The 14,455-nt window shown below is 39.7% G+C and overlaps 1 protein-coding gene across 2 annotated transcripts in view; it reads left to right on the top strand.

The window, feature by feature from the left end:
- The window catches only part of CRIM1 (cysteine rich transmembrane BMP regulator 1 (chordin-like)), a 204,026-nt gene that overhangs the window by 122,447 nt on the left and 67,124 nt on the right, over positions 1 to 14,455 (top strand). For both annotated transcript variants that reach the window (XM_015423500.1, XM_015423434.1), the window contains 3 exons: positions 1,882 to 2,003; positions 3,901 to 4,083; positions 4,486 to 4,683. In XM_015423500.1, the coding sequence (XP_015278986.1) occupies positions 1,882 to 2,003; positions 3,901 to 4,083; positions 4,486 to 4,683 (503 nt within the window). The remainder of the gene's footprint in view (positions 1 to 1,881; positions 2,004 to 3,900; positions 4,084 to 4,485; positions 4,684 to 14,455) is intronic.

Below are 14,455 nucleotides of genomic sequence, written 5' to 3'. Positions count from 1 at the left end.
AAAATTTATTTATTTATTTATTTATTTAAATTTATAACCCGCCCTCCCCGGCAAATGGGCTCAGGGCGGCGTACAGATGGGGCCAATGCCCAATACATAAAACATTAAAACTGCATTTTAAAAACATTCAGTGCAACATAAGCGTTGTTATATATATATATTTTATTGTTATATATAGATTTTAAAAACCCACTAGCTTCCTTGAAGCCCAAGAAGGTATAATCCCCACTTGGATCAACTCTCTGGTGGCATTCAAAGTTACTAAATTCTTTTGGATAGCAAAAGTGGCCAACTTCAAGCCATTGGCATTTATTACAACATCTTTTAATGACCAACAAAACCACCAGGGACAAAGGAAATTTTTATTGATAGGACCATACCGTTTTTTAATTTAATGATCATTGTCGGCCCCTATTCATGCATTAAAATCACCCACTAGGAGGAATTAACAGATTGGGAAGTTGCTTTTAGTTTTATTAAATATTTCATCCAACAAGGCCCAGTTATCATTCAATTCATGTGAAGTTGCAGGTAGCATATATAATGTGAATAAAATTATAGAATGAGATCTCAGTGTTAAGTACTAAAACAAAATCCTGTGCCATAATCATTTCAGAATCATGGATGAGCAATGCCATACAAATTAGACATGCTAACCCTTCTCAGGAATGGCCTAAAGGGCTTTTTGTTTATTTTAGTTTATTTTTATTTTTTTTATTCGTATCCCGCCCTCCCCTTAACGGGATGCACTCTGAAAGAAAGTTAAATAGCCAGGGTAATATATCTCCTCCACTATCCAGGTTTCCTGGAAAAATATAATATTGAAAGTGGATAAGAATGTCCTGGTATCCTCACAGGAAACCTTGTAAAACCAGCGTGCCACATTTCAGCTTAACAGTCTTGTGGAAGGAGACAGTTATGCCGAGGGCTGGTTGCTTACGTTTATTCAGATTAGAACTAAGACTTTTCAGTCTTGCTGCACATTCACACATCCCAAGGTAGGACGTTGGTATTCAATTTCAAGCAGTATCCATTGGAACAAATATTAAATCTTTTTTACCTCATTGTGTTTAACAATAAGTTTCTTTTAAAAAGGCTAATTTTATTAGGAAGGGAATTGAAAATGAATCAGCCAGTATCATAATGCTGCTGTATAAATAGATGGCACGATTTCATTTGGAATACTGTGTACCGTTCTTGTCACCATACCTCAGAAAGGACATTATAGCATTGGGAAAAGTGCAGAAAAGGGCAACTAGAATGATAAAAGGGTTGGAACACTTTCCCTATGAAGAAACGTTAAAACGCTTGGGGCTCTTCAGTTTGGAGAAACAACAGCTGAGGGGTGACATGATCGAGGTTTACAAGATTATGCATGGGACAGAGCAGGTAGAGAAAGAAGTACTTTTCTCCCTTTCTCACAATACAAGAACTCGTAGGCACTCAATGAAATTGCTGAGCAGTCGGGTTAGAACAGATAAAAGGAAGTACTTCTTCACCCAAAGAGTGATTAACACATGGAATTCACAGAGGTCCATAAGTGGCTATTAGCCACAAGGTATAGACAAGAACTCTCAGTCTGGGGCAAGTGATGCTCTGTATTCTTGGTCCTTGGGGGGGGGGCAACAGTGGCAGGGCTTCTAGTGTCCTGGCCCCACTGGTGAACCTCCTGATGGCACCTGGTATTTTTGGCCACTGTGTGAAAGTGTTGGACTGGACGGGCCATTGGCCCGATCCAACATTGGCTTCTCTTCTGTTCTTATGTTCTTATTCTATAACTGCAAAAAATCAATTTGCTAGCTATTTTTGTCCATTTTGTGTCTTACTCCCTCTTATGTTTGTCTCACTTATTTGTGTTGGTTTCCTTTTTTTTGGTTTCAGGTGCGAGTGTCTTTCTGGTTTATGTGGTATTCCAAAATGTGAGGCAGGCTACATCCCCCAAATAGTGTCACGTGGAGACGGAACGCCTGGCAAGTGCTGTGATGTTTTTGAATGCGTCAGTGGTATGTGTCCTTCGTAGTGTATTTGGACTGAAAAATGTGATTTATTTGTAAATGAATAACTAATTAATCAGTGTAATCATAAGAAGAGCCCAAGTAACATTTATGTAGAAGCTGCTGTGGGTCAGTTTGTATAGATAGATAGATTAGCCACCAGTACTAATGTTAAAACCAATTTATCATGGTCCTCCTAAAGAAAATTTTGTTGGAGTGCATATCTATGTTTCTTGCATCTGAATTCTAATATTTAATTCAGAAAAGCACAACAACACAATAGTTAAATGTTCCAAAGAAAACATTGTGCCTATAGCTTTTGTTAGAAAATGGGGGAGAGGATTCCTCACCTAAAAAAAAAATAAAATCCTGTATATGGTATGAAGTCTGACCTAGAAGCTACTTAAAATATTTGATATATGGGATTGGAGCCTACTAGGTTTTCTACTGATAAAAGAGAAAGGAGCGGGGGGGGGTTTCTGACATGCATCTCGCTGGTCTAGAAAGATGGTAGTATCATTCATCAGCATGGGCTGATGAGCATACACTGGGGCAGCTTTGTTATCAGTCGCTATCACAAGTTGATCCACTAAAACTGGGGCATTCCTTTGTTCATTTTGGCTAGCACCACCAGGCAAATTAGGCTGTTCCATGTCTGCTTTTTTGGAGTCTGACTGTGGAATAGCCAAAGTATTATACTCTGTGGGCAGGCTTGAAACCAGGTCTGTTAAGCACTCTGCATCAGGTAAAACTATAGGAATGCAAGTGGAGGGTCTTTTTGACTGGAGATCTGGACATAAAGTTTGTAGGGGATTTCTTTGGCAGAAATGGGGTGCCAATATAGATAAATGAGACATATTCTCCACTGCAAGTTTTTGTGCTTGTCATTTGCTATTAGTAAAAGTAGTATGCTAGTAAAGTTCATATATTATTCTTAACTTATAAAACGTAGGTTATCAAATAGCTGAAACCATCTAGAACAGGGTGTTGAACTCATTTGTTATGAGGGCCAGATCTGACATAAATGAGATCTTGTCTGGCCGGGCCATGTGTGTCATAAAATGTAATGTCAGGTAGTAAAGACATAAACTTTATAAAGGACACAGATGAACACAATTAAAGATTTTTAAACTTTAACTAAAACGGGCTTAAAACACTAGCATTCTTACAATATTTTGTCTCTGATAACTGACACCTCTTGCTCTGATGTCTGTTTACTCACAACCATAACTGTTCTTTATTTGTGACTATTAAAAGTATTTTTAAACAACTTGGCTTTGCATAGTTTCTGGAACCTTTGAATCATGGGTGCCTTTTTCACCTCTTTGGTGAGGCTAGTTCTATAAGAGAGGAGCTACCACTGAAAATGCCTGGATAGAAATGGTCCTCACTGCAATAGGTAGTAAAATAATCAACAAACTCTCTACCTTTGTATGCACAAGGGAAAATTCTGATTGAGAGATTCTTGCACACACAAAAAGCCTTGTCTTTCATAGAATGTGAAGTTCCAGCATTTTCAAGGCATTAGTTTGTAGCCATTATATGTATATAATATCTCTTACATATGTAAGACAGTAGAAACATCTTAATAATGACACTACTTGCATACTATAGCAGTTGCGGAGGGTACTCCCATGTATATTTATTACTTATTGGGTGACCCTGTGTGTGCCATTTCATCATAAGACTCACAACCACCTGTGTTTGGGGTGTAGAAACTTTATGGATTATTAAGATGTCTTTAACGGTAATGTTAAGTTGCATGTTTTCAGTTATGGAAATAGGCTTTCTTATACTGCCTTTTTGTTGACTTCTTGGTCTGGATCTTGGCACAGATTCATTCTTTAATCTATATCATAGCCAAACATGTCTATTGAAAAGTACCCTTTTCTATTTGCTGTTTCAGAAGTGAAGCCAGCCTGTATATATAATAGTGTGGAATATTATGATGGAGATATGTTTCGAATGGATGCTTGCCGTTTTTGTCGGTGTCAAGGTGGCGTCTCTATTTGTTTCTCCGCACAGTGTGGGGAGCTACATTGTGAGAGATACTATGTACCAGAAGGAGAGTGCTGTCCAGTATGCGAAGGTAACTTAAAAAAATAAACACTGCTATTTTTTTTTTATAGATTGGCCAGTCTTACCAGGATGTCCTTTGCTTTTTTGACACCACAATAATTTGATTAATAATGCAAAACTTGTATTTCACATAACAGTCTTTTCATAGAATCAGTAGTGTTGTACTGCAAGAGTAGTATTTCTGTCTACTTTTATTAAAAACAGAGTGCTTCTGTATACATTGTCTAACGACTGTTTGTAATTTATACAGTTTTATTCTTAACATTGTGCAATATTGCTGTTGTATGAATACCAATATGGGTAATATTTCTAACTTTGTCCTCATCTCAGTATTTTAAATGTAGCTGTGTTATCAACATTGCATATGCATAAGTACTGCAGCTGGATTCAATAATCTTGTTTTTTATTGCAGATTCGGTTTCTCCAGTTAGTAACCCGGCTGGCTGTTATGCTGATGGCCAGATCCAAGCACATGGTGATCGCTGGAGGGAAGATGATTGTACTTTCTGCCAGTGTATCAATGGAGAGTCCCATTGTGTTGCCACAGCCTGTGGACAGAACTGCTTGAATCCTGTAAAAGTTCCTGGGGAATGCTGCCCAATGTGTGAAGGTCAGACACTGAAAAATCAAATGCAGTTTTTGCATAACAGATTATTTGCCTTGAACTCAGAATTACGGTGGTTATGTCACTGTTAATTTTTAACGTTTCTCCAAAAGTTGCCAGTTCAGGACATGTGGAAAACCCTCTACCTTTCCATTGCTCAATAATTTTTCAGCATCTTTTTGCATAGGAAATAAGTTTTTTCACAATATAATTCTACCCCTCAGGCATCACATAGTATAAGTTCCACAGCACCTTGTAGTCAGTATCACTGAGGGCAAACAGAGTCTGTACTCTGAATGGGTGATGAAAGAAAACATACCTCTGTTGTCCTGGAAACTGGGCTGACACTCCCTGTCCTGCTACACTGCTGTAAGTTTCAGCACCACCTGTTGTTATGCAGCAAGAAGTTTTGCTTGGGTTCATATGTGTGTTCCTGTACCTGTTCTGGTATAACCAGTAAGCTAAACTGAAATGGATTGGAGCAAGAATATTATTGGAACAATTTTGCACAGGTATACAACATGCACACAAAAAATGACCAGAGCTGGAAGCGTGTTTTGTAGGGACAGGAAAGTTTATGAAAATGCTGTTTCAGCTCAGCTCTGGTTTGCACAGACTGTTGAATGGCATGGATAAAGTAGTAGCTTTCAGTTTTCAGAATTTAGTAAACATAGTCAAAAGATGGAAAGGCTGACCAAATAAGATATTTAACTAAACCCCAGGGAAGTTGTAAGTAGCTGGGTATGAAGGAAGCTGAAGTGTGATTCCAGCAGGATCAAGACTGAAGTTGGGAGTGCCAGTTACAAGTCAGGGTCTCAGTTGCTAAAAATCCATCCAGTGATGGGCTGGACCAAGCCTGAAGGTGAGTAGATAGGAAGTCTGTTAGACTCTGATGAGAGCAGATAGCAAAGGTGATGTAGGAAGAATAAGAATGCTGAAAGGAAGATACCTAGAGGACAGCTTGCCCGTCTGTTATCTGGCAAAGCTTTATGTGTGTCAACATGTGCACATTGTCAATCTATTAAACTATAGCGAAAACTTAGGCTGCAACAGAAAACAGTATTAAGTTCTGGTAGAATATTCTTCCTAACTATTTAATTATTTCATTTGTGGAGAATCAGTAATTTTGTAGCACAAGTCCAGTCACTGTTGTGAGGCTCTCATGCATTCTGTTGTGCTGCACACACTGCCTCCAGGGTGTTAAAAATAAGCAACAAAAACTTCTAATCTTGCTTATAGGAATATATCAGAACACCAATTTAAATGGATCCACCCCATATAAATGGTGATCTAGTACCATTACCAATACGTCTTCGTATTACTAGAAGAAATATAGAAGTGATGTGGTTATAAATGCAATGAAAACTATGTGTATTTCATGGAGGAGATGGGGGAGAGCTCTGGTTTTTTATATGAATAGGAATTGCTGGTAAGGGGAGCAAAACTCATCTCCCCTTCCTTGTCTGTACTCCATTGCTTCAATGTTTTTCTCCCAACCTGGCTCACCTCCAGTATTGGAGCTGCATGTACTGAAAAGTGCTTCTACCATTGGTTTGAAGAAAAGCAAGGGGAGGAGAGAATTTTGGCAACTCAGCCCACATACTACTTTCCATGTTGTAAATACATACCTTCTCCTGCTGCTTTATGTGAGAACTGTGCAGACATGTGAATAAATGCATATAAATTGTGCAAGGCATTATATGGAGGAGGGGACAGTTTGGAAATCTCTACCTCTCAGGATTTTGCCGGAGGTAGAGGAAGTTTTATTTGCTCCCAGCTGCCTTGTCCCTTCTGCAAATTGGTTCCTTATCTGGCTGTTGTTTTTATCAAAGGTTTCCCTCTCTTTTTGTTTTTACAAAGTCATATTTGTCTGCATACCTGGAGAATCTGCTGAGGAGGTAGTAATGTTTAGTATTTTTATGAAATGTGAAAGTATAACTGCTTTTTATAGTAAATGAATAATTATAAATGTACTTAGTTTTTAACAGTGGGAAAATTATTTAAAAATGTGAAAACTGAAATCAACAGCATTGTGAAACCACAAAAACAAAATGTTGTGTGTTGCAGAGGCATTCATATGGTACTAGGTGATGTCATAGGGTTACTTTTCTGTTCCCTTGTTTTGACAGACTGGTAGTTTTTGTCCATGAATAATGTTGTTTGCTGTCAGTATTGTGCTTGGGTAGTCAGGTGTTTCCAGGAAGACTGTGGAACTGTTAGATGGTATGGCTACGTTAGCTTTGGTTTCTAGTTAGTATGTTATTTACTCTGATTCTGGTTGATCTTCAGATGGTGACTGTATTACAGTGGTGTTGTTCTTGTGTGGTGATCAGGATTCACAGGCTGTGTTATATAAGGTCGTGCCACCACATTCTTGAATGAAGTAATTGAAGATATCCTATATGTTGTGACATATGAAAGTACTTTTCCAGCATTAAGCCTAAAATAGCAATGATGCCAGGAATGTTACTTATTAAGTAGTCCATTCAAAAGAGTAGTAATGCTATCATCTCTGTTACTATTACATTTGAATCATAGATCCAAGAGATTTTCAGCAGTGTGAATTGGCAGTGCTATATTTTAAAATGCCTTTTGAAAGCATTTCACTTATTCCGGGAGACCTTTAAAAGGGGGGTTTTTTTCCTCCTAAATTTCAGATTTTTCTGCTTCTGGCCTGATAAAAATGTGAAGAAGAAGAAATACCCTGCCCCCCTTTTCAGGTTTTTTTTTTGGACCTTCCCCTGGTTTTACAGTAGCTTCATGCCGCTGCCTTGTATTTAGAATGTTTAGATACACGGTTCGTTAGACAAGCATTTCACACTCCTGGTTGTCTGTCTTGATGCTTTCAGAATACAATCCTTTGTACATTTAAGTAAGCAGCCCTGTAGCCAGAAAATTTTTGGCTTGGTGGCGGTGGGGGCGCCATGGTGACGTCACTTGTGACATCACCCAGAAGTGACACGCTGATTGGCTGGCAGGCTAGCAGCAGGCTCTCCTTCTCCCTTTCTGTTCCCAGAGGAGCCTCTTGCTCCAGGAAAGGAAAGGAAGAAGGAGAGCCGCGGAGGCAGGCAGGACAGCAAGCAGAAAGAGACATCATGATGCTTGTTTCTGCTTGTTGCCTGCTGCCCTGCCTACCTGGCTCCTCAGCTGTCCCTCAGCAGCAGTGCCCCAGGCTCCCTCCCCCTCCTGGCCAACCTCGAGGCACGCAGCACCATGCGCCCCAGGCTCCCTCCCCCTCCATCTCTATTTATCAATGGAAAATAAGCAAGGAGAGCAAAACAATCGAGCAGTTTTATAGTTTGAAGTCATAACTATCAATTTTATGGGAGACAGCTCCTATGCAGATATCCTTTGGATCTTTCCCTGCCCTGTTCCACTCTTTGGAGGCTGCCAAGGCAAGTGAGAAAGAAAACCTCTCAGAAAAATGTTAGTGTAATTCGACCTCTTCCCTCAACTACCGGAGCGGAGGGCCTGCCTTTGCCAGCGCTTGTACACTAAAGCCCAGCCTGATTGGCTGGTGGGCAGACACGGTGGATCCAGGACTCGTGAGACAGAGGCACTGCTGCCTCACAAGGAGTGCATGAGAAAGCAGCTGTCTGCTTCTTTTGATGGGGCACCCTCAGCTGCCAGCACCATCATGTTGGTTTGGCAAGCCCACGTGACTTATTGTGGCCAGCATGGCAGCTGCAGGTGAGTCGAGGCTGGGCTCCTTCCCTACCTCCTCGGTTTCTTGTCCGAGTCTCTGGCTTGCTGCTGACTCCCTCCCAGCCAACCACAAGGCATGCAGCGCCACATGCCCCGAGCTCCCTCCGCCAGACTACGGGTCTGGGAGTAAAGTCCCCTTGAACTCAAAAGGACTGAAATCAAACTAAGCATACAGTAGACTGGGCTGCACATTACTTAGAAATGCTAGTCTGCCTTAGTTGAAAGCTTAGGAGAAAATTTAAAGTCTTAGTATCTGAATTACATGAGCATCCTCTATGAAATTACCCTCAACCCCTGGTCCAGTCTGTTTCAGTTTGCTGTGAATTTTTAAATTATATCTGAGTGATCTTAAAGCTTTTTATTGAAGAAGGGGTACAAGCAATACTTTCTGAGCCCAGAAATCTGGAAATAGTTTCTTCTAAGAAACATTCCTTGACTAGATTTACTCCTCTTTGTGAAGGTAAATCTGTATTACATTACTCTTAAAAACTGAGATTATGGAGAGGTGTTTTTAAATTATTGTTAAGAAATCAGAATGAATTATGTCTATTTGGAGGTGCTGCATACCCAGGTATTTTCTACAGTAATGTTTTAAAATAGCTATTTTTTGCAAAGTCTTTGCTTTCAGTCATTCTGTAAAGTTTTAATTAAAGGATAAAGCCAAGTAATACAACCACTAAAGCACTTCATTAGGATGATTTGTTATTTCTGCATTAGGAATTTGGGCACCAGGAAGGAAACTCTCTAGCTCTGAACTTGGAACTGATATTTTTCATGTAATGAACTCAGGGGAAAGAAAAGCTGTCTGGAATGCTAACTATGTGGTTGGAAAACATTTAGTCACCCTTGGAATGATATGAATGTTTTTCCAGGAAGCTTAAGTAAATGCACATTCTGCAGCTCAGGAGGCAACATTTAACTTTTTAATTTTATTTTTGGAACACAGACATATTCCAAGAACATGTACATTTAAAAAGTTCATTAAGGAGTACATAGTCTTTTGAGGGATGTAGCACACAATTTTTTGGGTTAATCAACTATTGTTGCACTCCTGTGCATTTGAATGTATTTTTATAACATTGCATTGAACAGTATTAAAGATATTTTAAATCATCATCTGATTAGGTGTGTCATATTTTAGAATTATAAGAAAGGGATAGAGAGCCATTATTTGCTTACTAAAATTGTATTCCTACATTAATTTTACAAGTCATTCCAATCTTTCAGTTTTTGAGAGTGTCCTTCCTTATTGTATATTAGTTATTTCTGATTTTCTAGATTAAGGCCCATTAATTCTATAGCTTGGTCATGGAGAGAGTTTTTCTCACCAGTGTCAGGCAAGTAAGATTTGCCTCATACAGAGATGTAGTAGAAAATTTCCCACTGTCTACATCAGAGATATTGATCTCATTTGTTACAAGGGCCAGATCTGACATAAATGTCACTTTGTCGGGCCAGGCCATGTGTGTTGTAAAATGTAATACAAGGTACTGGAGATATAAACTTTATAAAGATTATTTCAGATGCCGAATGGCAATAGCAGGCGTGATTAGATTAGGTATAATATGCAGAGGGGGGGAGATATCAGCATTGATGTGATACACAGATGCATGGAGATATCAGCATTGGTAATGAGATAGGAAACCTAGGTTTCCATTTGGTACAGAAGGATTCAGTCAAGGAGGATGCAAAGAATAAATGAACATAAGTTTGAAGAAGTGAGCAGTGACTCACAACAGCTCATAAAGGTAAAGGTTCCCTTGCTCGAAAGCCAGTCGAGTCCGAGTCTAGGGTTGCGGTGCTCATCTCTGTTTCAAAGCCGAAGAGCCAGTGCTGTCCGAAGACGTTTCCGTGGTCATGTGGCCGGCATGACTAAACACCAACGCGCACGGAACGCTGTTACCTTCCCATTGAAGTGGTACCTATTTATCTACTTGCAATGGCTGGCATTGTTTACATTTGCAGAGAGGTCTGTCTATTACATCCATGTGAATCCAGGGGCTAGATTACTATAATATTCTCAATGTAAGGCTGTCTTAAAAACTTCAGTTAGTACAAAGTGTAGTTTCCTAGTTGCTGACTGAAACAAGTATATTTTTCCATGTTACTGAGATCTTGAACCGTCTACTTTGGCTGCCAGTTTGTTTTCCAAGCAGAATTTAAAGTGCTGGCTTTAGTCTTAGTCACTGAAAAGAGAACTTGAAAGTAATTTAGTTATAACTTCTAAAATATAGAATGGGAACATTATTTTTAGAGACTTTGGCCACAGATGTCCTATATAATCAAACACAGATTGATGCCAAGATGATGAATGAAAAGTCTTAAACAAGAAATTCAGTGACCATGTGAAAATAAGCGGTTTTAATAGTCACCTGGAAGCTGTTGTAACTTAATTTATAGCAGTGTCTTCATACCTTTTGTATACTGATATAATCTAATAATTAACAGTCCCATTTACCGTTTCTGTCCTTTCTTTTTTTCCTGTGTTCCTTACTTTCTAGTGTTTAGAATAATTTTTAAACATACAGACACAGAGCGTTACTTTCCCATCCATTGTCTCTTCATCTGTGCACTCAGTCTTTCTTCTGCAGTTTACCAAGAGCATCAGTGAAAGGCTAATCTAGATCACATGACTTTGTGTGCTTTTTCAAGCTTAACTGTTTTTCTATTCAAATAGCCAGAAGCCTGGAAGTAGCTGAACTGGCCTTATTTGTTGAGTCTTGTTCACTGAAGTGAACACAGATGCCCCAGCCCCTTTATGAAGCTACATTTCTGTGGGGGGAGGGGTGAAATTATTTCTTTTGACCCCTTTTGCAGCTTATTGAGAGTCAGGCATGCATATAAAATTTCTCTATCTTGGGGTTTACTTTTCTAGATAGGAGAAGGTGGTCAGGCTTATATTGAAAAAACTGGGGTGTATAGTATTGAAATCTACATGGGATTACCAAACAATTTAAAATATGCAACACATGGGGGAATTACCAGTTACCTTTTATTCCTTGCATTAAAGTAGTTCTGTTATCTTTCAAGAAAATCTTTCTAGAGTACATAAATTATAACCAATTGTAATTTTCAAAGGCTGCAAAGAATAACAGAGAATAACGTAACCAAATAATGTTTTCAAATATATGTTTAGGTTTCTTTCAGCATACACTTAGACTTTTCCCAGTCCAGTCCAGTTTCAGAGAAACAGGCTATTGTATTTACCATTAATACCTTAAATAAAAAGTTGTATTCACTGTTGATTTTCCTTTCCAGTGGATGTTGGAAGAGATTGCAAAATACATTAAAATATCTACATTTTAATTCAACTGATATAATTTATAAAAATACTATTGCTACCCTAGACATGCTTTTAATAGGTTTTATATTTGAATGGTCATAATTGAAATATGTAGACAGATATATACAGTGATGTGGGGGATTCGGGGGGGGGGGATTTCCAGTTCAAATTTAAATATTTTTAAAGGTTGGCAACATTTAAATAAGGTTAGCAAAAGGTCATTAGTAAAATTCTGTACCGTGTGCAAGTATTGGAGTTTGTGCTTCATATCCTATAGTTAGTCTCTAGGGTTGCCAAGTCGACTTAACTTGAAAGCGGGGGGATTCTGGGCTCCGTCAGGAGTGACGTCATCGCGTCGCCCATGTTGGGGGCGGGGCACTGTGACTCGAGGGAAAACCATAGAGTTTTCCCTCGATTCACAGAGTGTCCCCCCACAACGTGGCCAGTGTGATGATGTCACCTCCGGGTGACATCATCACGCTGGGGACGCCCTCCGGCAGGGGGTGGAGTTCCCCCCGGGGCCCGATCCGCCGCCGGTGGGTAACGGGCCTCCCGGGTGGGAATTTACCCGCCCCTAGCGGGGGCTTGGCAAGCCTATTAGTCTCTCTGACACAATTGATTTGCAGCACAACAGTGTTGACAAGTGTAGATAAACAGACATATTTATGTGGACAGTTTTCCATAGAGAAGTGGAAGCATATCATTGGAAAATGCTCCTACACAATGCTGGGTATACATTTCCCACCCTTTGATATTCTACTGTGCCTTCCTCTGGCAAGACTTGTATATGATGAAGCCTGCTTCTTTACATAGATCTCCTCAGTTAAATCAAGGCAAGAGGATATAGCTTGTGTGGAGTTCAAGAAGCAGTATTTGTTTCCTGAACTGTGTGTAACAGTAACGTCTTCATTATTTAGAATCAGGTGGGTAGCGAGAACAAAGTTTGAGTCCGGTGGGGGGGGTTAATTGCCAGGAAGGGCCAATTAGAGTTAAGACAGACAGAAACAAATTTGTCTTGACTCTTAACTGGTCCTTACTGGCAACTAAACCCCACCCTCTCTCTTCCTATATGTAATGATTGAAGAAATTCTGTTTCACTGTATCTGAAGAAGTGTGCTTGCACATGAAAGCTTATACCTTGAAGAAAACATTTTTAGTCTTAAAGGTGCCACTGGATGATTTGTAGCTTATTCTGTTTTCATAGCATTCTGTTACATATCTTTATGAGAGCAAGAAATAATTGTGGTTTTTTAAAAATATTAACATGTAACAATTTAGGTGTTATTAGGTGTTATGTTAGGTGTTAATAGGAAAGGGATTGAAAATAAAATGACTGATATTATAATGCCCCTGTATGGATCTATGGTGTGCCCTCATTTGGAATACTGTATGCAGTTGTGTTCACTTAATCTCAAAAAAGGATACCGTAGAGCTGCAAAAAGTAAAGAAGAGGGCAACCAATATGATTAGGTGGTTGGAGCACCTTCCCCATGAGGAAAGGCTTAAGAGTCTGGGACTTTTCACTTTAGAAGACTAATGGGGGACACAATAAAGGTTTATAAAATGATGCATGGGGTGGAAAAAGTTGACAAGGATAACTTTTTCTCCCTCTCCCAAAGTACTAGAATTTAGGGACATCCAATGAAGCTGATGGGCTGTAGATTCAGAATGGACAAAGGAAATATTTCACACAGAGAGTTATTAAAATGTGGAGCTCGCTGCCAGAGGATGTAATGATGGACACAGGCATAGACAGCTTTAAAAGAAGATTCAACAGATTCATGGAAGAGAGAGGACTATCAGTGGCTTCTGTCCATGGTAACTGAACGGAAGCTACCATGGACACCTGTCGGGTCACAATTAGAGGCATTAATCCTCTGAATCTCAGAGCCAGGAGGCAACATCAGAGGAAGGACTCAGCCTTCATGCCCTGTCATTGTTTGTTAACCATGCATTACTCTGTTTGTTAACCCAATGGTTTTGACCCTTTCTACTTTTCCTTTCCGTTTCTTCCTCACATGTCCCCTCATATCAGAAAAGTTACCCCTTTTAAAGTTAAAAGTGGTTGTGTTGGTCTTTTGGGGCAACTCCCTATTCATACAAATGTTAAACTCAACAACATTATGGTCCCTGTTCTCAAGCGGTGCAATTACTTTTACATCTCTCACCAGGTCTTGGGCATTACTTAGGACCAAATCCAGGATTGCCTCTCCCCTGGTAGGTTCTGTGACCATCTGTTCCATAGCACAGTCATTGAGAGTGTCTAGAAACTCAGTCTCTTTTTCCTGACTTGAACACATATTGACCCAATCAATTTGTGGGTAGTTAAAATCACCTATTACGACACAATTATTTCGTCTAGCTGCTATCTTTAATTCATTCATCATTTTATAATCCTCCTCTATCTTTTGATCTGGTGGGCGATAAACTCCCAGTGTTAAGCTTCCTTTTGGGCCCACTATTTCAACCCATAGCATTTCCAGAAGCAAATACAATTCACTTACCCTTTCAGTCTTATTGGACTATATACTCTCTCTGACATACAGAGCCACCCCACCTCCAACCCTTCTACCCCTATCCTTCTGATATAATTTATAATCAGGAATTACCGTATCCCACTGATCTTCTTCGTGGTCTCTGTGCATCACACCCTTGGGATACACTGCGCCTGCGCTGAACCTTCTCGGTACCGATAGCTAGCAAAAAGGGATTTTCGCGCCTCTCCCAGGTCACGCGCCGACCCCACTGCGCATGACCAAGGAGGGGCACGCAGATCCCGCCAGTTCTCTT

Source organism: Gekko japonicus, unplaced genomic scaffold (assembly GCF_001447785.1).
Source record: "Gekko japonicus isolate JY-2015 unplaced genomic scaffold, Gekko_japonicus_V1.1 scaffold574, whole genome shotgun sequence".
NCBI classification, from domain to species: Eukaryota; Metazoa; Chordata; class Lepidosauria; order Squamata; family Gekkonidae; genus Gekko; species Gekko japonicus.
Note: the sequence above shows the minus strand (reverse complement) of the source record. Positions and strands in the feature narration are given on the sequence as shown.